General features: G+C 38.2%; 3 protein-coding genes and 1 pseudogene across 6 annotated transcripts; 3 read left to right on the forward strand and 1 right to left on the reverse strand.

Annotated features, from left to right (window-relative positions):
- Positions 1-210: 210 nt before the first annotated feature.
- On the reverse strand, positions 211-20120 carry Ipk1 (inositol-pentakisphosphate 2-kinase). 4 transcript variants are annotated; one of them, XM_054233725.1, is made up of 10 exons: positions 19939-20120; positions 17819-18599; positions 17213-17359; positions 15407-15507; positions 6374-6586; positions 5753-5811; positions 5323-5463; positions 2556-3051; positions 1016-1236; positions 213-925 (listed from the first exon to the last, which is right to left on the reverse strand). In XM_054233725.1, exons 2-10 carry the CDS (start codon positions 18462-18464, stop codon positions 745-747), a joined length of 2205 nt encoding a protein of 734 aa, XP_054089700.1. In that variant the 5' UTR covers positions 18465-18599; positions 19939-20120; the 3' UTR covers positions 213-744. The 4 variants fall into 4 exon arrangements, with proteins under 4 accessions (XP_011196330.1, XP_054089700.1, XP_028902188.1 ...); XM_029046355.2 differs by having other exon boundaries at positions 17819-18886; XM_054233724.1 differs by having other exon boundaries at positions 19233-20120.
- Positions 10731-11706, forward strand: LOC105221232 (ryncolin-1). Its single transcript, XM_011198025.3, has 2 exons — positions 10731-11408; positions 11469-11706. Exons 1-2 carry the CDS (start codon positions 10780-10782, stop codon positions 11617-11619), a joined length of 780 nt encoding a protein of 259 aa, XP_011196327.2. The 5' UTR covers positions 10731-10779; the 3' UTR covers positions 11620-11706.
- LOC128919763 (ficolin-2-like) lies at positions 13527-14580 on the forward strand. The gene is made up of 2 exons (XM_054233736.1): positions 13527-14228; positions 14288-14580. The coding sequence occupies exons 1-2, from the start codon at positions 13603-13605 to the stop codon at positions 14439-14441; spliced, it is 780 nt and encodes a 259-aa protein (XP_054089711.1). The 5' UTR covers positions 13527-13602; the 3' UTR covers positions 14442-14580.
- Positions 20121-21485: 1365 nt separating the features above from the next.
- LOC105221230 (ryncolin-1-like) lies at positions 21486-22535 on the forward strand (annotated as a pseudogene).
- Positions 22536-23767: the final 1232 nt, after the last annotated feature.

Here is a 23767-nt window from a genome sequence, read left to right on the forward strand (position 1 = left end):
TGGAGATTTTCGAAATTGGAAATTTTAAAAATTTGAAAATAACTTCGAAGATCGGAAAATTTCGAAATTTGATTGCGAAAGCTTAACCGTAAATAGTCTATATATGTATGTATGTATTTTTTTTGTAAAGCGAGTTACCTTCGCATACATTTTCATTTCAGGGTGCGCCCAGATGCCACCAGTCATTCGTTGTTTACCACGAATATTATTTTTGATAATCATATCCTAGTTGTAAACAAATAAAAATAGAAATTTACCATAGTGGTGAATTTGAATGACATCACTAAAACTCATGATATAAAACGGACCAATTTAGGTGACTTTAAAGCTTATTTGTTGCTCACTTATCAAACAGCCTGTAATCGAAGTAGGTTATGATGGCTTCTCGCATGGTTCTTTCGGCAATAAACTGCGCCAAACACCTTCCCAAAGTTAACTAAAGAGCGCGCTTAAATTTATACACACATAATATTTTCAGGACTAGCACAACGGAATTGAGTCTGGATATGAAATTGAAATGCAATAATATTACTCCGCAAGGTTTCGCGCGGAGTGCATCTTTTAATTTAACACTGCATTTATTATGATGCATGCATTAATACAAAAGCGAAAATATATTAACATATTTGTATTTACATTCCGGAGCGTTAAATTTATGCTGAGTTTCCCTTTTATTTTTCACTGCAGGATTCGACGTGTCCTTTTGTCTTGTGGACGCACACACACGCACACCCATGCTGGCCATCAGGAACTGCTAGCCATAAATAAGTTGAGGGCTTGAGACGTCTGTTTAATGTATTTACACAAGTGACTATCAGGCTTCGGATCCAAGTCGACCAGCGTGACTTTGGTGAGGAAGGCTTTTTTATGGCGCGGCATTACGACGCAATGCCTCGGCAGCGAGCAGGCGGCTGTTGTCATTTCACTGAAACGCACACAAAAACAAAAAAAAAAGTGAATTAAATATGTCATTAATTACGCGGTGGCAGCTGCATACGATTAACATTCTACTTACGGCGACTGTGAAGGCGAAGGATCGCGCATTGAAATTTCCTGAAATGCCAGCATTATCGAGCAGTCCAGCGCTGTGGCGCCCAGCATGTATGCTTCCACGGCCTGCAATGCATTTCCCGCAATTTGTTGTTGTTTTGAGCGCTGCAACAAGGCTTTTAAGGCGTCGTATGATTTTTCCGACTTACGCGCATAACCGGCCGCATGCAAGGCGGACATGTGGTGCTGCGGTATGCAGGCGCGGCGAAGTGGCAGCGAACGGAAGATGGATTGAGTGAGAAATGCGATAAAAATGTCACTTGAAAGCAAGCGGAAGTATTGACGACACTCTTAAATATAACTTAAACAAAGGCGGCAGTCAGCCAACAACCGACAACCGACAGCGTGAAGACGAAGCTGACAAGCCGTCCAAACAAACACGGACTGTACGAAAGCGCCGAATAAGCGGACTGTGCTGACGATGACTTCTCCATATACACGCATGTGTATATGTGTACTTTTGCACACCAGTGTACACACCTACATGTGTATGTATGTACTGTGGTAAGCATGTGCCAGCGTTTGCTTTATTTGGTCGTGGTGGCCTCAAAGTCGTGGCGGCTTTTCATTTCCCATTACCTTGGCCGGCATCCAAGTGGAAATTACTAGCTGCACACTTTTCGGCCAACCACTTGAGTGGCATTTTGTCGTTTTGCGAACAACTCAGGTAAACAAGTACCTTTTTATGGGGTATGACTAACGCTTTGGTACTGAGCTCTAAACAAAACTTACACAGCGCAAACTCAGCGAATATTCTCAGTGTTTTGTTTTTGTTATGAAAGCAAAATACAAATTACGTAAGAAAATACTGGATGGACGGAGCACTAAATAATCAAGAAAAAATACCGTTATGAATCAGTCCCCAGGAGACAGCGTTAATCGTTCGAAATAGACTGAGTAACTCGGAGAAATTTTTTGTCTGCCCCTATTTCGGAGATTTCAAAATGAAAAATTTGTTATTTTTTTTTCGTCCGCCAGATTTTATTGTGTCAAGGGGTTTCATTGCAGATATTTGAGTTACGATCTTAAGTCTGTCAAGAGGCTTTCAAGAGCTTAACTGTGAGTGTGTGTTTAGAAGCGAAACGCTAGTACTGTTGAAATGTGGGAAGTTAGAGGAACCAATGTTATTAGTTAGTTTTTTTTTACCGACAAGTCATACCCCTTATGCCAACCTGTCTGTTTTTCTGACTGTCCGCCGATGCAATGCAATGCTGTGTTGTCTACCAACAATGTTGCATTTTAATTTTTATTTATATTTTCGTCTCTTATTCGGTAGCTTTTATTGTTGGTCTTCTTTTCGGTGGCATTTTTAATTTTATTTTGCTTTACACTTCCCCCCCATTGTTTTCATTACTTGGTTTGCTGAAAAATCACCAACTCGTTGTGTGTAAATCCCACACTGGTGTGCCAAACACATACAACACCAGCACCGACATCAACAAATTTAAATAAAGTCACACACACACACACACATGCACACACCCTTAAACGGAACGTTTCCTCACCTTGGCCAGCAATTGTAAATGCAAAATTTTTTGCAGCACACAATTTTCCGGTAAGCACAGCGTTTCCACTTCGGTGATTTGTGCTTGCGAAGTTGTCTCCAGTGCAACAGTGTCAGTCCTTGTCGTCATCGTCGTCGTCGTCTTGCTGCGTGAACGTTTTGGCGTCGGAGAACCTGCAGCAGCCACCGCCGTTACAACGCCTGCCGCCCCACGGGCCTCATCTGTTAGTAGTGCTGGCATTACGCTACTTTCTTTCGACTCGGTCTTCTTCGCCTCGTCCGCGCTCTGTTGGCCCACCGTCGTTGGTCTTTGTTCCGCAGCAGCGCTTAAGTGTGGCTGACCAGCAGCAGCTTTGGCTACTTCAACAATGTCAACGCTGCTACAGCTGCTACCTTCGGTGTCACGGCTGCTCTTGTTGTTCTTGTTGTTGGTGTTTGAAGTGTAGTCCCGCAGCAGGCATGCCACCACCAAATCTTTTAAAAGCTCTATTTGGCTGCTGTTGAACATTTTTCGCCATTTTTCGGCATTTTTCACATTTTATTGCGAATTTGTGTTGCTTTCGTTGTTGTTAGTGTTGCAGAATTGCAGTTTTCATTGCAATGTCATGTTATGTTATGGATGTGCCACGTTGACGGCCACCGTCGGACCAGCGCGCGAAAAGGTGTTGTCATTCCATCGGGGGCCAACGCCGGATGTTGCACGAGTGGCGGGGCAGGGGGCGCGGGTGAAGTACACAGAGCGCGGGTGTAGTGGTGTACAAAAGCGAAAAATGTTGTAAAATATTTATTTAGAATGTGGAGAGGTTGAAAATGGTTGAATAAATAAATGAATTGTTTAGTTTGTGTTATTTATTGAATTCTTTCTGGCGCACCGTACACAGTGAGCGCAAATGGAAACAAAAAATGGAGCACCTAACAAAAGTGGTCAACGGAATGTGTGTGTGCAGTCGGTCCATTGTGGGCGCACTCAACTGCAAATGTAATTGTGCCGCCATGGCTGTTCCATTTATTTGCAACTTAAATACGCAAAAAAGAGACCAAATATGTGGCAATGTGTGTCAAAATATATGTATGTATGTGTGGCAAGTGAAAATGCGTCGCTTTGATTGATGGCAGTTCGTACGCTTTTAACGGTACTATAACAATGCCTTGAACTTTTACTGAATTTAAAATATTTATTTGCCTAAGTAATAATTTTGATTTCAAGTTTCTTTGGAAAAAAGTCAGTCTAAGAGGAAAGTAAGGATCAGATTGCATTAAGTTACTGTTTGCTTTTGTTGTTGTTGTTGCAGAGGTAACCCTATTTAGTATTAGGAATCTGATGTTGTCATCGACGTCATCCAACGGAAGGTCATTAGTTGTTGTTGACAGCATTGAACAATAGAGATAGATCGCATTAGAAATAGGGTTTACGACGGCTTCCCAAAAAGGTGATAAGTCTCGTAGGCACCGCTTCTGCGATCATAACCGAATGTCTCGCATTTTGGCGCCAACTTGCAAGAGAAACCAAATCGTTTTCCATCTGATATTTTCTCTCGACAACTCTTAATGCCATCTCATCGGATATCGACATCATCCACGCTTCTGCACCATAAATCAGGACGAGAATAATGAGCGACTATTAGAATTTTGTTTTGATTCGTCGAGAGAGGACTTTACATTTCAATTGCCTACTCAACCCAATGTAGCATCTTCGGGCAAGAGTGATTCTGCGATTTCGAGGTTGACATTGTTGGTGTTATTGATACTAATTGCTGGGTAGACGAAACTATCTACAAGTTCAAAGTTATGACTGTCAATAGTAACATGAGAGTGAAGACGCGAATGCGCTGACTGTTTGTTTAATCACAGGAGACATTTCGTCTTGTCCTCATTCATCACCAGACCCATTCGCTTCGCTTCCTTAGCAAACCTGGAGATAGCCAACGATTTGTTAAGGCCAATGATATCGATATCACCCGCATATGTCAGCAATGGTTGTGAAAAATTGTATCCTGTCTATTTAGCTCAGCGGCTCTTATAATTTTCTTCAGCATCAGGTTAAAGAAATCGCATGATAAAGAGTTTCATGTATGTACTCAACTAAAATATGAAGTACGGAACAGCATTGGGATTATTCGGATTTCATGGACCGATTATAACTAATTTTTCTTACGGATGTCATTTTCGGAGAGTTAGTTGGTGCATATACTCAAGATTGTGGCTTTTTCATCTCAGCATTTTTAAACTTTAGACCGACTAGACGGTTTTTTATGATTACATACATTTAGGGAGAACCACTGTCGATCATATTCACGAAATATGAGGTATCTAGTGAAATGACTTTAAACCCGATACAAGAACAATATTCAATAGCACTTGTATCATCCTATTCCATGGTCTATATGATGGGGAATACATCAGTTATGACTCAAACTGAAATGTTTTCGAAGCCCAAACTTAGGGTTTGGGAGATCCAAAAATAAAATTGAAGAATTCTGAATAACCAGCCTAAATTTCAGACCACAATCTTGAAATATTCTTCTTTGTAAAATTGATATATACCTCACATACAGCTTTTGCTTGTTGAAATACATCGAGCAAATATCTCAACCCATTTTAGACGCTTTGAACCCACAGAATAGTAGCGTCTACTTTATAAATATGTAATTCAAATTTCAACGCATTGGTTTTGTTGTAAGAAATTATAGAAATCTTAAGCTATAATGTTACAGATGAGTTCCCTGTATCATAATGAGATTATAAGTAAACAGAAAAAGCGCACTTACCCAGGAAATATCTGCTGCACCAAGTCTTCGTAGCTATGTCTTTCGCCATCGTATACCAAAATACCGTTTCGAAATATTCTTAAATTATTTTGCGGACACCGGAACAGAGCATCGAGTGCGGCAACCATTTGCGCTGGAACACTTTAAGCAAATAAGGCAGCAAGCGGAGATTAGGGAACGAATTGCAAATGAAATCAGTTGCGAAGTTGCAATTAGAGCAAATATACATGGAAACAACGCAAACTATGCATGAAGAGTTTGCGCAACAAAAACTTTGTGGCATAATTTACAATCAAAAGCCGGTTACGCACATACTTCAATACTTCGGTACTTTCGCATAATGCTTATGGGTAATTCAAAAAACAAAAAAAAAAAACAAGAAAACAAAAAAAAACAAGAAAACAAATCCAACAGATGCCGCACAACTTACCCGGAAAACAACGCCAGCGGGCAATAAGAAGTTCGCCTGTTGATTTTGCCCGTGTGTAGCTGCAGGGAAGAGAGAGGCAGAGAGAGACGAAATAAGAACAAAAGCAAAAAATGGTGGCGGCGATAAAAACGAGCAGCAAAGCGAGGAAAACAAAAGCAATATTAAAAGCACACAAACACAAGCCGGCAACAACAAAAGGCAAGCGCATAAAAATATACGACGGAAGAGCGGAGTAAAAATGCAGGAATCTGTTTGCGGTTCAACGACTGAATTTGCATAAGAAATGCTGTGCGGCAGCGGAGCAGAAGCGCAAAATAACCGTAACAGTGGCGCAATAAAGCACAGCGCATTCAATGACAATTTCGCCCGGCGCAAAAGCGGCCGCGGGCGGACAGCCGCAATGTTGCTCATACCACGTGGCGCGTTCGGTGCAAATGCAATCGCGCGCCATGAAAAACGGAATAAGCGAAATAAACGGAATGCTGCGGTATGTCGGTGTTTTGTTGAACCGTTATTACTTAGCCTCAACTGCTGTTGTTTTCGTTGTTGCTGCTCATCAACTTTTTCTTTTATTTTTATTTTTTTTGTAATTGTCGTTTGTCGTTGGCACTTTCGCCTTACCTTTAGAAATTGCATCGCACAGAAGCGACACCTTGCGCTGTGGTGACTGTGAGCTGACGCTTGCCTCCATTCCGCTCCCGTGAGTTCCTGCTGCTGCTCAGCCGGCGCTGGCCTTTTCTGCAACTCCAATAAATTGTTGACGACCACAGTTGGCAGCAGCCAACCTTGCTTCGGTTTTATTTCGATGGCGTATGTGTCGCCGATCCATTTCGCCTTCGATTGCGTTCGTTTTTTTGTTTTTGTTGTTTTATTTTATGCCCATTTTTATGGCGTTATTTGTTTGTTGTTGTTGTTTTTGTTTGCAATGTGTTCCGTGTTTTTTTTATGAGAAAGAGTGGAGAAGAATAAACAACATATTGTTAATTGCCGCGCATTGTAGGTCTGTTGTGAAATGTAAAATTGCTGGTGGAAAGTACAATATCAACAATAAAATGCATAAAGTAAACGAGCAAACACACACACACACACACACACACCCTTACACAAGCACATATGCGTGAAAAGCATAAATTTCAGTTATCGCAGAAATATGAGCAAAAAAGTTCGCATTGCTGGCGCGCTGCACCACAGTGCCGGCAAGTTCAAATTGAAAATAATTATTATGCTTTCAATTGGCTGCACACGATGGTGGCGCTCAAAATGTTAATGCGCAATCGAATAAGGGATAATAAAAAAACTTGGATAATGGAGCTTTTTTATTATCCTGTGTCCTTACAAAAGACGTTACATACTCATACAACCTATATGCATATTGGAGGAGTATAAAAATTATTGCAATAGTGCCACAATAACGTTTTTTACCGCAACTTAAGGGAAAACTACTTCTTGTGCTGGTATTTCAATTCCCAACGACTAATATTGCCAATCCTCTGTTGCAAGAAGCATTAAATTCTACGCTAAAGTTGGTTCGGTTGAAATGCATGTGAGCCGTTACTTAAATTGGACAATAGGAGTGGAATCGAGCTTAGCATAAAAGGCTGAAATAAGGTTAAGGTGTTATAGCTCTATCCATTGCTAACCCCACTATTAGAATTGTATAAAAATAAAAACAAATTATTAAATGTTTTAACAATACTCTATCAGGTCCTGGAAAACGTAAAACGATCTGTGCTTCAGAACTTCCGTTAGGAGTTACATGCCGACTTAAGTAAGAACAGTTCAAGGTTTTTAGCCAGCGATGGATGCCGTCAAAACTTTCGAAAGCATCATGGAATACGCCTTATTTCAAGGGCAGAGGAAAAATTATCTTCGCGACCGGTACTAGTGGAGCCGTTCAAAACTAAGCTACATGCTAAAATTCACGAAATTGGACTATGTCCTGTACAAAATTATAACGTAGCTGAATCCGGGCTACATTGGAAGCTTCTTTCGGCAAAACTATACATTTCTAGAATGAAAAAACAGGCACCAGGAAACAAATCTGAAAAAAGTGAGGTGTAACATACATATTTTTGATGTGTGCCAATGCTACTGGAAAGCACAAAATTAAATTACTTGTAATTGGAAGAGCAGATCATTCTAGATTATTTAAACACTTTTAACTTCACAGTGGAATACAAAAATACAAAGTCAGCCTGGATGACATTAGCTCAGTTCCAAAATTAGTTTCACTTTTCGTTTGTAACGCAGGCCAGGCAACTACACTAGACTACAAACTGGATACCCTCTAATAAATATATTCTTTAACTAGGTGAAATCCTATTTTAAAGAGATCAATCGAATTGTCCAACGCACCTTCGCATCCAAAAGAGGATGAATCATAGTCTGAAGATGGGTCAATTATAGTGTTGTCTTTACCGCCGAATTTCACTCCTTTGATCCAACCAATGGATTAAAACGCAATAAGCATAACAAAGTTACATTATAGAAATTCTCTGTTGGCAGCCATTCTCTCCGATGAATGCGATTTGGTCGAATCAATGATAAAAATTTACTTGAGAGATGCTGTTAAATTTTTGAGCAGAGTTTGGAATAAGTTGGAACGAGAGACTTTCGTGAAGGGCTTGGACTAGTATTTTAAACTAAGCCAACCAGAAAGATGATGACGAAGATGAGGTTCCGTTCAACAACAATAAATTTGTATTAGGTTACTTTTACAGTATAAATACAACTACTTGATTGAAAAAAAATCCATTGAAAAAAGCAATTGGTGAAAATGAACCAACTTATACATATAAGTTCATGCGTAGCAAAGCTAAATGGACAACTGCTGAATGAGTTAAAAAGACCGCAATGAATTCGGTCGAAAATAAATCAACAATAAATTCCAGCAATTAGAAAACAGCCTACATTTTACATACACATGCTCCTTCTATTCTTTATGGAAATAGAAATAAAAATGTTTGAATTAACTAGTCATGCATCATTAAACAGGAAATATGTATAAAAACTGATAAAATTAATAAAAAATTAAAATACAACATTCGAATACTCGAACAATTCGTCAACTCGAATAAGTATGGTTTTCATTAGATTGAGTTATCGCGAGTGCACTGTAAAAGCTGAAACAATGCGATTGACTTAATGACGAGTTTTTTATTTATAACATATTTGCATATTTTTATTATCAACACACCAATACGAAGCACACCCTTTGTTTATACTTTCGTATATTCTATTTTCAGTGATTTTTTTTTTTAAATAAACCCGACACACCCCGAAGCTTTATATAAATTATAAGTTTCAAATTTTTTAGCGAAAGTTATTTTTTATATTTTACAAACTTATTTATATGTTATACATACATATGTACATATATTGAATCTGTATTAATGTGATGACTTCAATTTACGGCGCAGTAGAGCATATTCTTCTCTAATCTTAGTGAGGGATTTTCCCTCTATTCCATGATTCGGAGTACACAGATTCATAAGATAAGCGGTATATACTTGTTTCCGTAATTCCAGAAATAAATCCCCTTAGATTCTCACCTCAGTGCCTATAGTTCAAAATCGCCCTTGATTCTTGCAAATTTGTATAGAATAAAATGTGCGGCTACAACCGAAACCGGGTCTATCTTACTTGTTTATATTTAACATAATTACAGCAAAAAATAACAAGTAAGGAAGGGCTAAGTTCGGGTGTAACCGAACATTTTACACTCTCGCAATTTATTTATTTAACTTTATTTATATTATATAATATACAATTTGACCCACATATTCGTCATATATATTGTATAAAGTCCATTGAAAGTTGGAAACCATAATATTAGGTTAGAAGCGCCGAGGTCCTCGTGTTCGATATATGGGCTTTAAAAACCTATGGTCCGATTTCGGCGAATTTTATAAAGGGGCTGCCACACTATAAACATAGTATTTGTGCAAAGTTCTGCACCGATATCTTCACTAGTGCTTACTTTATATATTGTAATGTAAACGATTCAGATCGTCTTCAAAGTTCTGGTATATAGGAAGTAGGCGTGGTTGTGAAGCGATTTCGCCTATTTTCACAATATATCATTGGGATGTAAGGAAACTATTACAAACCTAGTTTCATTGAAATCGGTCGAGTAGTTCCTGAGATAAGGTTTTTGACCCATAAGTGGGCGACGCCACGCCCATTTTCCATTTTGTAAAAAATCTGAATGCAGCTTTCATCTGCCATTTCTTATGTGAAATTTAGTGTTTCTGACGTTTTTTGTTACTGAGTTAACCCACTTTTAGTAATTTTCAACCTAACTTTTGTATGGGAGGTGGGCGTGGTTATTATCCGATTTCATTTATTTTCATGGTGAGTGGTGGGGTACGTAGGAGAACCGACTGCAGAAAGTTTGGTTTATATAGATTTATTGGTTTGCGAGATATATACAAATAACCAATTTGGGGGCGAGGCTACGCCCACTTCCCCAAAAAAATTACATCCAAATATGCCCCTTCCTAGTGCGATCCTTCATACCAAATTTTATTTCCATAGCTTTATTTATGGCTTAGTTATGGCACTTTATGTGTTTTCGGTTTTCGCCATTTTGTGGGCGTGACAGTGGCCCGATTTTGCTCATCTTCGAATGCAACCTTCCTATGGTGCCAAGAAACAAGTGTGTCAAGTTTCATCAAGATATCTTAATTTTTACTCAAGTTACATCCGGATTTGAACTTTTCTTGACATCCTGATCACTTTGGTAGATATAACCCCATATCTAACTCGTTCAGTTTTGGATGTTACAAACAACCGTTATATGAACAAAACTATAATACTCGCTAGCAACTTTGTTGCGAGAGTATAAAAAACACTTTGTATTTTAATTATTTGCCAAAGCCATCCATCACTTGCGTGAATTATATACATACTTATTAAAAGAGTGTCAAAGGGTATCGTTAAGCTTTCCGATAGCTCGTATATAAATAAAGATGCGGTTATATTCTAGTGATTAGTACAAAATTGCATTCGAATTCCATACAAAAAAAATGTTGGTGAATGCTGTGTTGTTGCTGCTCCTCTTCCTATTGGGCACCGTTTCGACGAATATATTGTGCGGGGAATCCAATACGAGACCTCTACCTTTCAACTGTGTGGAGGCAGTGCGCTTTGCTGGTTCAGAGGCCAAAAGCGGCATTTACCAAATACGATTACCATTAAAAGGTTGGGAGGATAGACCCTTCTACGTTTACTGTTTACTCGAAGGCAGCGGTGGTGACCCCTGGATGTTGGTGCAGCGTAGGCAAGACAACGAAATTGACTTTTATCGCAACTGGAATGATTACAAGACTGGCTTCGGCAATATGGAGACAAATTTCTGGATTGGTCTGGACAAACTGCATGCGCTCACACAAGTGCAACTTAATGAGCTACAAATCGAATTGCGTGATTTCAACGATACCGTTAAGTACGCCAACTATGAAACTTTCGCTGTGGGCGATGGGAGCGAAAAATACGCATTGAATATTTTGGGAAAATATTCTGGAAGTGCAGGTGATTCTTTTCTTTATCACAGTGGACAAAAGTTCAGTACATACGATCAGGACAATGACAATTGGTCCAGAAATTGTGCGGAGCAGTACAAAGGTGCTTGGTGGTTCAACACATGCCACCACAGGTAAAATTCAATTCCCAAGTTTTCTAAAGTATTTCGCTTAAATATTATTGTCTTCTTTAGTAACCTAAATGGCGAACATCTGCAAGGTACTCACAAAGCAGAAGGGAAAGGCATCGAATGGAGTGCATGGCATGGCCCTTATTATTCGTTGAAATATACGCACATGGCAATAAGACCAAGAGATAGTGCGGACATACGGGTGCAAAGATAGGATAAATGAAGAAATATACTATATCAATAACAATAAATGTTACGCAATTCCATTTCTCTCGGAATTACAGTAATTTTTATTTAATAACTTCAATCTTTTTCTTTTCTTATAAATTTTAAATAATTGACCTTATCTCAAGTACTAAATATATTAAATATATATATTAAAATCATTACAAAACAAGTAAGGAAAGGCAAGGCTAAGTTCGAATGGAACGAACATTTTATACTCTCGCTATTTATTTATAAATATATTCGGCATAAAATCTAATAGAATAACGAAAATCATCATATATAGTATATGAGGGCTGAGGTAATTCCTGAACCGATTTCACTCATTTTCACCAGCAAAGCACATTGTATCCAAGCCTATACGCTCACTTGATTTTGCTAAGATACCTCACATATTAACAGATATATTCGGCCCATAGTATTTTTGAAAAACCTATAATTAGGTACATATATGGGAGCTAAGTGAAGATATGACCCGATTTTTGGTACAGAGACATACTATAAGAAGAACAAAATTTCCTCTGAATTACATTAACATATCTGAGAGATTTTACGATATTTTCGGTGAAAAATTATCATTAGGCATGGGCCTTGAAAAGTTGTAGTCCGATTTTGACAATTTTTCCAAAAGTGAAACCACAGATGATATACAGTATTTGTGTAAAGTTTTATTCCCCCATTATGTGAACGAAACTATTATACTTTCTTAGCTACTTTGTTGCGAGAGTAAAAAATCTGATAAAACGAATAAATAAATTAAAATTAATTCGACGACTCGAACAATTCGATAACACGAACAAGTATGGTTGTCATTGGATCGAGTTTTCGCGAGTGCACTGTATATGCTGAACAGTCAGTGGAACTTGTATTATTTTTACATTTTCTATAACGCTGCATTAAAACAATGTGATTGACGAGAGCTTATTTATAACAGATTTGCATATTTTTATTATGCACATGCCATTTTAAAGTAAATCAACACTCCAACACGAAGCACATACATATACAAGCATCTATTACAGTGGATAGTTTAATATTTTCAGTGTACCTCAAAGTTCCACCCATGAAATGCTTGATATGTATAACGAATATTCCCTTCTGAATAATTTTACAATTAATTTCTGCAATATAACAGTAAAAAAGGAACAGTACATAGCAAAACCGAAGTATATAAGGAAAAACAATAATCACGGAGAATGTATATTTGTTGCATACTTTTAATTTTTGCTCCACTGTTCTTGGCAAAAAGAAAAACAAAAAGGCAAAAACGGTTTTGCTCGCCACTGTATATATTTGATTTTCAAGTTAATTTTTTAGTTTATAATTTATAATCTTACTTCAACTGATTATGCAACAGGGCGCATTCTTTTCTTATCTATTCGAAATCTCAAGCAGGGCTTTTTGTTCTATTCCAAGAATCGGAGTTCATAGTTTCATAGGATTGGCAATACAAATACCGGATTCCATCGACATTCGGCATAGCTTTGGTTACCCACAACCACTAAAAAATATGGTTTCGTAATTCCTCGTAAGGTTAAACAATAATAACTTCCGTTAGATTCTCAACTCAGTGCCTATAGTTGCTCCAGACCCCATATAACAACTAGTATGATGAATATCAATTCACTATTCCGACAAAATTTTGTAAACAACTCCAATATATGTATATCCCCGCCTTTGATTCTTGCAAATTGCGATAGTATCAAATATTCGGCTGCACACGAATCTGGACCTACCTTACTTGTTTATATTTAACATAATTCTTGCAAAACAAAAGACAAACAGAAAACCTTTCTTATTTTTGTCAACAACCAAATTACGAGCATTTGCGTGAAATACGTATGTATGTACATTTTAGAAAAGGCGAGAGAATATAAATTAGCTTCAAAAGTTCATGCATAAATAGAGATGCGTTTATATTCGAGTGATTAGTGCGAAAAAGGCATACGGGCTGAACATTCGGCGCATAATAATGTTGGTGAACGCTACGTTATTGCTGCTCTTCTTGGGCACCGCCTCAATGTATATATTGAACGAGGAGTCCAATACGAGACCTCTACCTTCCAACTGTGTCGAGGCAGTACGCTGGGCGGATTCAAAAGCAAAAAGCGGCATCTACCAAATACGCTTACCGTTAGATGGTTGGGCGAATCGATCCTTCTACGTTTACTGTTTACTCGATCACAAGGGCGGTGACCCTTGGTTATTGGTACAACGTAGACTGGATGCAAAAATTGACTTCTATCGCAACTGGAATGATTACAAGATTGGCTTCGGAAATATAGAAAGAAGTTTCTGGATTGGTTTTGACATACTGCATGCGCTCACACAAGTGCAACTCAATGAGCTACAAATCGAATTGCATGATTTCAACGATACCGTTAAGTACGCTAACTATGAAAACTTCGCTATAGGGGATGAGAACGAAAAATACGCATTGAATATTTTGGGAAAGTATTCTGGGAGTGCAGGTGATTCCTTACTGGGATATCACGATGGCCAAAAGTTCAGTACATACGATCAGGATAACGATAGCGTGACGTCGAATTGTGCGGAGTATTTCAAAGGTGCCTGGTGGTACAGCAACTGCCACAACAGGTAAAATTCAATTCGCAAGTTTTCTAAAGTGTTACACTAAATATTATTGTCTTCTTTAGTAACCTAAATGGCGAGTATCTGAAAGGTACTCACAAAGAAAAAGGGAAAGGCATCATCTGGAAGTCATGGCAAGGCTCTTATTATTCGTTAAAATATACGCACATGGCTATAAGGCCAAGAGATAGTGCGGGCATACGGGTGCAAAGGGCTTGACAGGATAAATGAAGAAATATACTATATCAATAACAATAAATGTTACGCAATTCCATTTCTCTCGGAATTGCAGTAATTTTTATTAAATAATTTCACTTTTTTTAAAAATAAAATTTTAAATAATTGACCTTTTTCTGAAGTACTAAATCTTTTAAAAATAAAAAAAGAATAATTTGGAACTGATCATTAGTCTCAAAGGGCTTGTTGCATGAGCCTCTATGCAGAGAGAGTACAAGTAAATTTTAAAATGCTGGTTTCGTTGCCCTTATTGTTGTGCACAAATATGCTTCACCTGGAATTTGGTAAATTGCTGGATTTGCCCATAAATTGCCACTTTATAGATTCTAACATATAAACGCTCAATAAAGCGAATTTTTGTTTGCACCGAACTATGTGAAAAAGAATTAAGCCGGAGTGTAATAAAATGCCAACTCATTCCACGGCAAAGCCATTAAAAATTTGCTAAAATGCTCGTTGCACCGAAATACGCTTCTAAACCAGGTTAACGATCACTTGTGTGCACAAAAATCTTGCTTCCTATTTGTTGTTGTTTTTGTTTTTTCTTAATTTCAAACTATAAACCACTGGGTCCGCTGTACTCCGGCTTAAAGAGAAGAACAAGTGCGATGATTTATTGCCACTGTTGCACGACCACGTTGCACCAATGGCGCAATAAAGAAGCCGAAATTGGTGTTGTTCCATGAACATCCCAACAAACAAACAAACAAAAAATATATCTGAAAGCAGTATTTATAATCAATATCCACTGAGAGTGGATCTAGCGCCAACAAACACAGCAACACTGATGCAATCTAGCTGCGCCGGTGCTGCTGATATATTTACATAGATGTGCATGTGTGGGGTAGGGGGAGTGTGTGTGTGTGGGTGCTGAGGAATTCCATGCAGGAGCATTACACCTGAACACCGTGTAATAATTCATCTAATGGCAGCGCTGCCAAACTCACCTGCAAATTGGAAAGTAAAATATCGAATGCTATTGGTAAGCGTGTAGCATCTGGCAGCAACAAACCGAATTCCCCACAAAATTCTTTATCACGCCGATAAGCTGCAAAAGCGCCACCAATGGCAGTGGCGGCAACCGGTCCAGAAGAGTTGATGTGTAACGGGAAGTTGTACGCGCCGAGGGAAGACGCCGGTAAAAAAGCATATAAAAACCGAAATGAAAGAGAAAAGAAAATAAAGAGAAAATATAGTAAAAAATGCAATTGATGAAAACGCTGAAATGCATAGCATTGTGGGAGGAAATGGGCATTTTACAACGATATTGCACAATATGGGCGCATTTACTTTATGGTTACAGCTAAACCGACTGTATGTGTACGGCCAACACAGCGTCGCATTAGCACAACAAAGTTAACATTGTTGAAATATTAGGTGTGCAACCGCGTGTGTCACTCAGCTGCATGGCCGTTCCTTACACACGCCACAGCACGGCCGTATATCTCGAGCGCCACCTCAGCCACCAGCACGACACACTCAACACCATCTGTTCGTTGTCATTGTTCGGTTGGCGAGTACTAAAACGCTTAATAAGTCAGCTGGGAATGCACCGAACGTCTCCCAAACAGCACCTACCATTATCACCATTCTCCAGCTCTCTATCCCTCCCTCTCCCTCCGTTTTCTTACTTGCGCCTCTTTCCCCGTAGTGTTCGATTCGGTGTTGTGTCGTAAAGAATGCCTTATGAAATTGAAACGAATGGGAGGCAACAATAAGCTACAATGTGCAGCTGCAATAATGCCACAATCATTCACACTGTGACTCCGCTGCATTGAGCGCTCATGATCCAGAAGCCCGTGTCGGTGTACCGAAGTGCATAGAAGAATTTTATGATCGATTGCATGGCCCGTTGCAAGGCGCCGGGAGGTTGGCGCATCGGTTGTTGCAGCAATAATAGCCGAAATCCAATGACTGTCAGAAAGTAGCAGGCGGGCGGGCGGTCAGGGGAAATGTGTTGCAAGTGACGCACAATAAAATGTACAAGTGCAGCGAAATGCATACAACACTAGGGGGGCGATGGAATGGTCTCATAACACTTTTGTGGAAATTGAAAAGAGTATTGCTTTGGAATGATGCAGCAAAAGGCCAACAATAACGAATGACATATGTGCAATATATGTTTCGTAGTTCATTTTTTTATGAAAGCAAAAATAAACTCTACATGCAGTTTTTGAGGTGTGCATAGTTTTAGGCGCTAAATTTCTGTAAATATGGCTCTAAATGGTGCAATCGATCATGGTGCAGTAGGTAGGATATTGAGATGAGAACTTTCATAAGAATCAACATTTAAGAGTTTTTTGTACCGTTGCCACTACAGTCGATTCTGCATATCCACAAAGGATGGTGAAAGACCGTCAAGCCAGCCTGTCTTCCACAAAATTCTTGAAGAGCCACAATAACATGTTGTTGTGTGCTATCTTAAAACATAGATATTATGAGTTTTTTTCGAAATTAACATGTTTAAATAGAGGAAAATGCATGGAAAATAATCAATACTCTTTTTCTGCTTCTTCTTAATTTGAGTATTAGCGGCGCTCACGGAAGCTTTACTCCGACAAAGTAAAGTGAAGTCATTCCAAACTAAAACAGCAAATCTACTCATATTACGTTATACACTCAGCTATTTAAAGGCATCGAAACGCTTAATATTAGTTATATGTATGTATGTACATAGCAAATCTCCATACAAATTATTATCTTTTCTATTTGTCTCTACTCAATTGCTAATCCTCCCTCCTCCTCGAACTCACCTGGTCGATCCGCTCGTATCCGTTCATTTATCCACCGTATGTCCTTCTCCTTCGTTATCCGCACAATCTCTGCCTCGAATACATACTCGCTTCCAAGTAGTTGCCGTATTACCTCGATGTAAGCTACAAAATCCTCCATTGTCAAGTCTGCAATTGTGGTTACAATTTGAAATAAATTAGCCAACAATAAAATGACCAGCAATGAAAACTATGCGCAGCAACAGTCAAAGTATTTATGTATATAGCTTGGTGCACGGCAAAATCTGGCACGGCTAACAGCTGCTACCAATGGCGATGCAATGGAATTTTATAACAAATAAATGAAATAAACACATTTCGTCAGAGATTCGTGCCAAGTTTTGCCAACAAGCATTTCTACGTTACCAACAGAAACAACAGCAAGGCAACAAATGCCGCAGCATGCTGTAATGCTGAGCTGTGTATGTCGCTGTGTGTATGTATGTCTGTATGTTGCTGCCCAAACAATATTGTTAGCATAACAACAATGCGGATAGTGTTGATGGCGTTGTGCTGGTTGTGCGGGTCGATACCGCCACCATCAGGACACAGCAGCGCACCACATAATATCCTGCCACAAAAACTAACCTTTTGCATTTTGATTTACAGCCGGGTCGGAAGCACTTTGGACTACCTCCTGATGTTTTTGCTGTTCTGGCTGATGTTGATGTTGCAATTGCATTTCTTGAGTTTGCTGTTGCTGTTTTTGTTGTTGTTGTTGATGCTGTTGATGTTGCTGCCACTCTTTGTCGGGCACTTGCCGCCCCTTGGCCACATTCGCATCCGTTTGCTGTTGTGTATCACCAATTTTCATTTTGTTATATTTGCTGCTTTTGCTATGGCTAGTTGTCGGCAGCGTCGACGTTTTTGGCAGACGCAAAACTTTTTTAAATTGCGGCAATGCTAGCACCAAATTTGCATTACCCTCCGCGCGATAGATCAACTCAATTTGGCTCAATTCCATATGCAACTGCTGCTTTAGCGCTGCCTCCGATTCCGGCTCGCCAGATTGTGTCTCCTCTTGCGGTTGCGCCACAATACCCAGTAGCGCTTGCAATATTTTCGCAGAGAATTGTTCTTGATGTCGCTTTTGTTGTGGCGTTGCTGATGTTGACGATGACGCTGGCACTGGCAGGAGCAATGGCGAGCCGACAAACGGCATGCGGGTGCTGTCCTGTTGCCGCTCGCCCTGCTTGTTGATGTCGGTTGTGGCAATGTTGGTGTTTGCTGCCATCTTTTGTTGCTCTTCACTCTGTTCTCGGTTAAAGTTGTCCAGCTGAATGTCCGTTGATAAGCGAATGGCCGGAACAGTAGGGAGAAGCAGGTCAGCTGCAACCGCAGTTATATCACTTGTCAAAAAACAACTCGTCTGTGTGCGGATTGGAAAGTTTTAATTTTGTTATTGTCGCTTTTTTTTACTTTTGCTTGCTATTTTTCGTATGGCTTGTTATACACTGTTGTATTAAGCGTCAGATTCATAGCCAGAGCTTATCTTGTAGATAAACAGATTAGGTGGACATGGTGTGCATTGCGCATTCATGTCTGCCGACAAATTATGTAAAGTGCCCTTCGGATTGCAGTCTACTATGCTGAATATTTGAGGCGATTGGTGCCAGAAGTACAGAACTTTTGAAAATTACAGGCGGTTTGTGTTCGCTGTTTAAAAACTTATGTTACCAATAATTTCATATAAAATATTACGGTAATTAAATATTCTTCGCTTAATATTTAAAGCGCTGATTTATCTTTTTTTAATATAATAAGTAAAGATAATTTCAACTGTCGAATGATAACTTTAAATGTTTAAAGACATTTTAAATGTTTATATGCATGTACATATATACATACATAGGTAAGAGTCAACAATAATGCGCAGAAACATTTTCCGAGAAGTAATTTAAATTCAGCATATAAAAGTTAAAATTATGCAAGTAAATAGTTAGTAGCTTGAAAGTTGTCCATACGATGTCAACTGCTGGCTGGTAAACTGAGTGAAACTCACTTGTGGAATCTACTGCACAGATTGTGTACGGCTTATATTTGTGAACTCCATTTTGTTTAATTCAAAATAAAAGTTTTTAGCTTTCCTACAAATTGCATTTTACTCGTATTTTATGGCTGATCCTATACATATACAATATGTAGAAATGTACACAAGGTTTGTTGTAGACGCAGTTGCACATAACCAAGCACTCGTCCTTTATTTGCTATTTTTTATAGCTATTTTGCAAAAGTTCAGATGAACACAGCGTTATACTAGTATAGCGTTACTATTTACTATTTCAGGAAAGTTGTAAACTTTTCAAGCGCTTTTGTTGATGTAACTGCTTCACATTGGCTGTGGCATTGACGGCCGGTCGCGGTATTGGTTTTAATGTGGTTTGTAAATTAAGGAACAGTATTTTTTCGATTTTTTATCCAACTTTTTATTTGCCACACTTCCAACTACTAGGGCAATGTACGATTAATAACTTGAATTAAATTGAGTGCTTCAACGAGTAGTGAATGAGTAACAAGGTTTAACACATAATTTATGCATTGAAAACAATATAATTTTGCATATAATTTATGTCTGCACTGTTTTGAAGTATTCGAAAGCTACTTAATTTCTAATGCTAATATATTCTTGGTCTTTATAAGAAAACAATGGCACAATTTCTTCTTAGCACTAGCAACAAGTGTTGACTATATGAATTCTTAGCACATACATTTATAGATAAAATTTATTCACAAATATAAATAAAAACTTAATTAATTATTTGTTGTTTTTTTATACACTGTAATATTTCTATTGCAAACTATTTAGCACTTATTTCAGAAAATTTTATTTCCAATTTGTACTTCAGTAAAACGCGCCTACAGCTGTTTTAACTTGTTTACATTTGTCAGCTGTTTCCCGGCACTTCGTAGCTCATTGAGTGTGGTGAATTTCGTGGTGTATTTTTACCAGTGATGACATTTTAATTTTTGAGGCCTGCTGTGTTGCATATACATAAAACAGGGCGATCATTTAGAATAATCAGGGTATTTTTCTAACTCATTGGGTGACTACGTTGTCGTTTTTATCTTACAAATAAAAGTAAATATTTCGGTTATCTAAACATTGTCGAAATTGGACCATATCTTGTCAAAGATAACATAAAATTTTGTCGGAACAGATCCGAGAATCCTGTATAGAATTTTTCCTAGCAAATATCGGTCCATATCATTGAGCCTTGCATTTGCGAGAGTATAAAATGTGTGAGAATTATTCGAAACTTTATTGAATATTTATAATTTCGGCAATTTATACGGGTTATATTCTACCGAAATATGCATAAATATGAATAGAATTACCTATATATATGTATCTAAGATCGGATGGTTTAAATTTCAATTATTATTCGCAATCTATAATTCTACATTTTTCATTATGCTGCAATCATTCTAATTATTCGGCTTTGTTTCAGATTTAAATAAAAGCCTCTATTGAGAGTTATATTAGTACAGACTTAGTTTTGGTCAGTGTACCTCAAAGTTTCCCTAAAGGCATTATTGATAAGAATATTGACGAAAATACAAAACACAGCAGAAAGCAAAATGCAATATGCATAGTGAAAGGCAACAATTTCGCAGTGATAATCCCGGAGGAAGGTTAAAAAGCTATTCCACGGTTCTTATCGCACTTTGTGTTGTTGCTTTCACAACAGCATTGCATGGAGAACATATTACATTCTGAGTTATTTCTGAGTTATAGTGTTTATAAATTATAATTTTAAAATTTTTGAGCAAAAGTTATATTTTTATATTTCACAAACTTATTTATATTATGTCAATAATGTGATTACTTCAATGGTCTTCACAGTAGTGCACACCCATCTCTTATCTTTTCGATTTCTCAAGCATGATTTCTGACTCTATTCCATGGCTCGGAGTTCTTAGGTTCATAGGATTAGCAATACAAATACCGAACTCGAAACAATATAGAAACATGACAGGCCCATCAATCTATTGACATAAGACATAGCTTTGGTCATCCACAACCACCAAAAAATATCATTACTTAATTATTTGTAAGACTAAACAATAATAACTTTATATAGATTCCCACCTCAGTGCCTATGTTTGCCTCTATATTGAAAATATTTTACTTTTAATTATTATTTTTTTTAACAACGGTGAACTTAGTCCCACCTTACTTGTTATTTCCAATATAATCATAGCATAATCAAAAAAAAAAAAAACAGAAAACGTTTCTTATCATTACCAACAATCAACTTACGAGCATTTGCGTGAACTATACTCGTTAGAATAGGCTGGAGAGTATGAATTAGTTTCAAGTGCTGGAGTATAAATAAAGATGCCTTTATATTTGAGTGATTAGTCCAAAACAAGCATACGAGATGATCATTCGAAATTCAAAAATTTTGATAAACGCTGCGTTGTTGCTGTTCTTCTTGAGCATCGCCTCACCGCAGTTATTAAGCGAATCGAATAGTATGAGGCCTCTACCTTCCAACTGTGTTGAGGCAGTGAGTTCGGCGGGTTCAAAGGCCAAAAGCGGAATCTACCAAATACGTTTACCATTAAAAGGTTGGGAGGATCGACCTTTCTACGTTTACTGTTTACTCGATCACAAGGGCGGTGACCCTTGGTTATTGATGCAACGTAGACAGGACGGAAACATCGACTTCTATCGCAACTGGGCTGATTACAAGACTGGCTTCGGAAATATGGAGACAAATTTCTGGATTGGTCTGGACAAATTGCATGCGCTCACACAAGTGCAACTCAATGAGCTACAAATCGAATTGCATGATTTCAACGATACCGTTAAATACGCCAACTACGACACTTTCGCTGTAGGGGATGAGAGCGAAAAATACGCAATGAATATTTTGGGAAAATATTCTGTGGCTACAAGTTCAGCACATACGATCAGGATAACGATAATTCAACTATGAGTTGTGCGCAATATTTCGGAGGAGGTTGGTGGTTCCGAGACTGTCTCAACAGGTAAATTACAATTCGCTAGTTTTCTAAAATCTTACACCTAAAATGAATGTTCAATTCTTTAGTTATCTAAACGGCAAATATCTTAAAACCACTGACAAAAAACATGATGACGGCATCATTTGGAAAACATGGCACGGTTTCTTTTATTCGTTGAAATATGCGCACATGGCCATAAGACCAAGAGATAGTGCGGACATACGGGTACAAAGATGTTGACAGGATAAATTAAGCTTAGTTCTAAAGTCGAAATACATTTCGTTAAACATTCAACAGAAAGGAAATCAAATAATTAATATATATGTATATATAAGCTATTCGCTGTTCATTTATGACTGCCCGAAAAATACTTCATGTTTCAGGAATTGCCCGTTTTTGTAGCAGATCGAGAATGTTCTAGAAATAAAGAACCAAATCGAATGGAAATTCGTGTTTTCCTTTAGAACTATTGGCGGAGTGTATATATCTTTCTCTCGCGCACTCTCTCTTAAACTGCTCTTTTAAGCAGAGGATGTTGCTGTTGTGAATTCGCACAATTGTTTTTGTTGTAGAAAGCACTGTTAAAGACTTTTGTCAGACGGAAAGACAAGCACACTCAGCTAAGGTTAGCTTTATCGCTTATCTCCAGCAAATTCTATTAACTCAAGTAATTTATTTTTGACTTTTTACTTTCGACTTTGGGAGTTTTTACAATAACCAAGTTGTCAACAAAAGTGATATATGTATACATATGTAGATGCTTCTGCTGGTGAAGTTCGAAGATGTAAGCGTTTATTTTAGATGTCATACAATATGAAGATTTTATTTTTTTATGATGTTTATCGACTACATAAGAAATTTGTAAACTTCACATCTCGATATCCAAATGTCCAATTAACTTCGAATATTTTATCATACGTTCTCCAAGAATAAAGTGTAAAGTTTAACATTCCTGAAACCACAACCGAAGTTGCTCCCAGCCACCATGCAGTGTTTACGCTAATTTCCTCTTGCCCAGATAAAACAGCTGGCCAGACTTGTGTCTGGTATATTTCCTTACGACATTAACCTCGCTGCCAATTCAATATTACTCCGGGTACCAGTTCACATTGAATTGCTTTGTCCTGTTTCAACTTCAACTTCGAGTTGTAACCAACGAATGCTGTCTTAGATAAACCGTTATTGCAAAGTTTCGGTATGTAGGAGGTGTACAACTCGGTTTTACAGGGGCGCATTTCTCAAGCTGAACCATGGGCGCAAGTAATGTGAAGCATGTTGTTGCTGTGCATCATTTGTATTTTCGTGGAAACTATTATTTATGCAAAGGCAAACCAAAGAAATCCGAAATCGAACTGGAACCTTGTTCTAATTAGTGGTATTGGATATGAAAACATGGCGGTCTTACTTCGCATCGCTTAAACAGCTTCGCTGCGAAAGAAGGAATGACCGCCAACCGCTCCTGTGCGATGTATTTGTATTGCTCAACTGCGGTTGCTAAAGCAGTGCTCACCAGCTGCCATTCCTATAAACTTTAAGCTAATACAAGTCTAAGAAGAACCGATATTG

Source organism: Zeugodacus cucurbitae, chromosome 6, assembly GCF_028554725.1.
Source record: "Zeugodacus cucurbitae isolate PBARC_wt_2022May chromosome 6, idZeuCucr1.2, whole genome shotgun sequence".
Lineage (NCBI taxonomy): Eukaryota > Metazoa > Arthropoda > Insecta > Diptera > Tephritidae > Zeugodacus > Zeugodacus cucurbitae.

What these genes read in the sequence shown, in the direction of transcription:
- LOC105221232 (XM_011198025.3), top strand. Translation starts at nt 10,780, where the DNA reads ATGTTGGTGAATGCTGTGTTGTTGCTGCTCCTCTTCCTATTGGGCACC. An exon ending in TTCAACACATGCCACCACAG is followed by an intron (nt 11,409 to 11,468) that starts GTAAAATTCAAT and finishes TGTCTTCTTTAG; the next exon opens with TAACCTAAATGGCGAACATC.
- LOC128919763 (XM_054233736.1), top strand. Translation starts at nt 13,603, where the DNA reads ATGTTGGTGAACGCTACGTTATTGCTGCTCTTCTTGGGCACCGCCTCA. An exon ending in TACAGCAACTGCCACAACAG is followed by an intron (nt 14,229 to 14,287) that starts GTAAAATTCAAT and finishes TGTCTTCTTTAG; the next exon opens with TAACCTAAATGGCGAGTATC.
- Ipk1 (XM_054233725.1), bottom strand. Translation starts at nt 18,464, where the DNA reads ATGGCAGCAAACACCAACATTGCCACAACCGACATCAACAAGCAGGGC. An exon ending in CCGCTGGCGTTGTTTTCCGG is followed by an intron (nt 5,464 to 5,752) that starts GTAAGTTGTGCG and finishes ATTTGCTTAAAG; the next exon opens with TGTTCCAGCGCAAATGGTTG. An exon ending in CCTTCGCCTTCACAGTCGCC is followed by an intron (nt 926 to 1,015) that starts GTAAGTAGAATG and finishes TGTGCGTTTCAG; the next exon opens with TGAAATGACAACAGCCGCCT.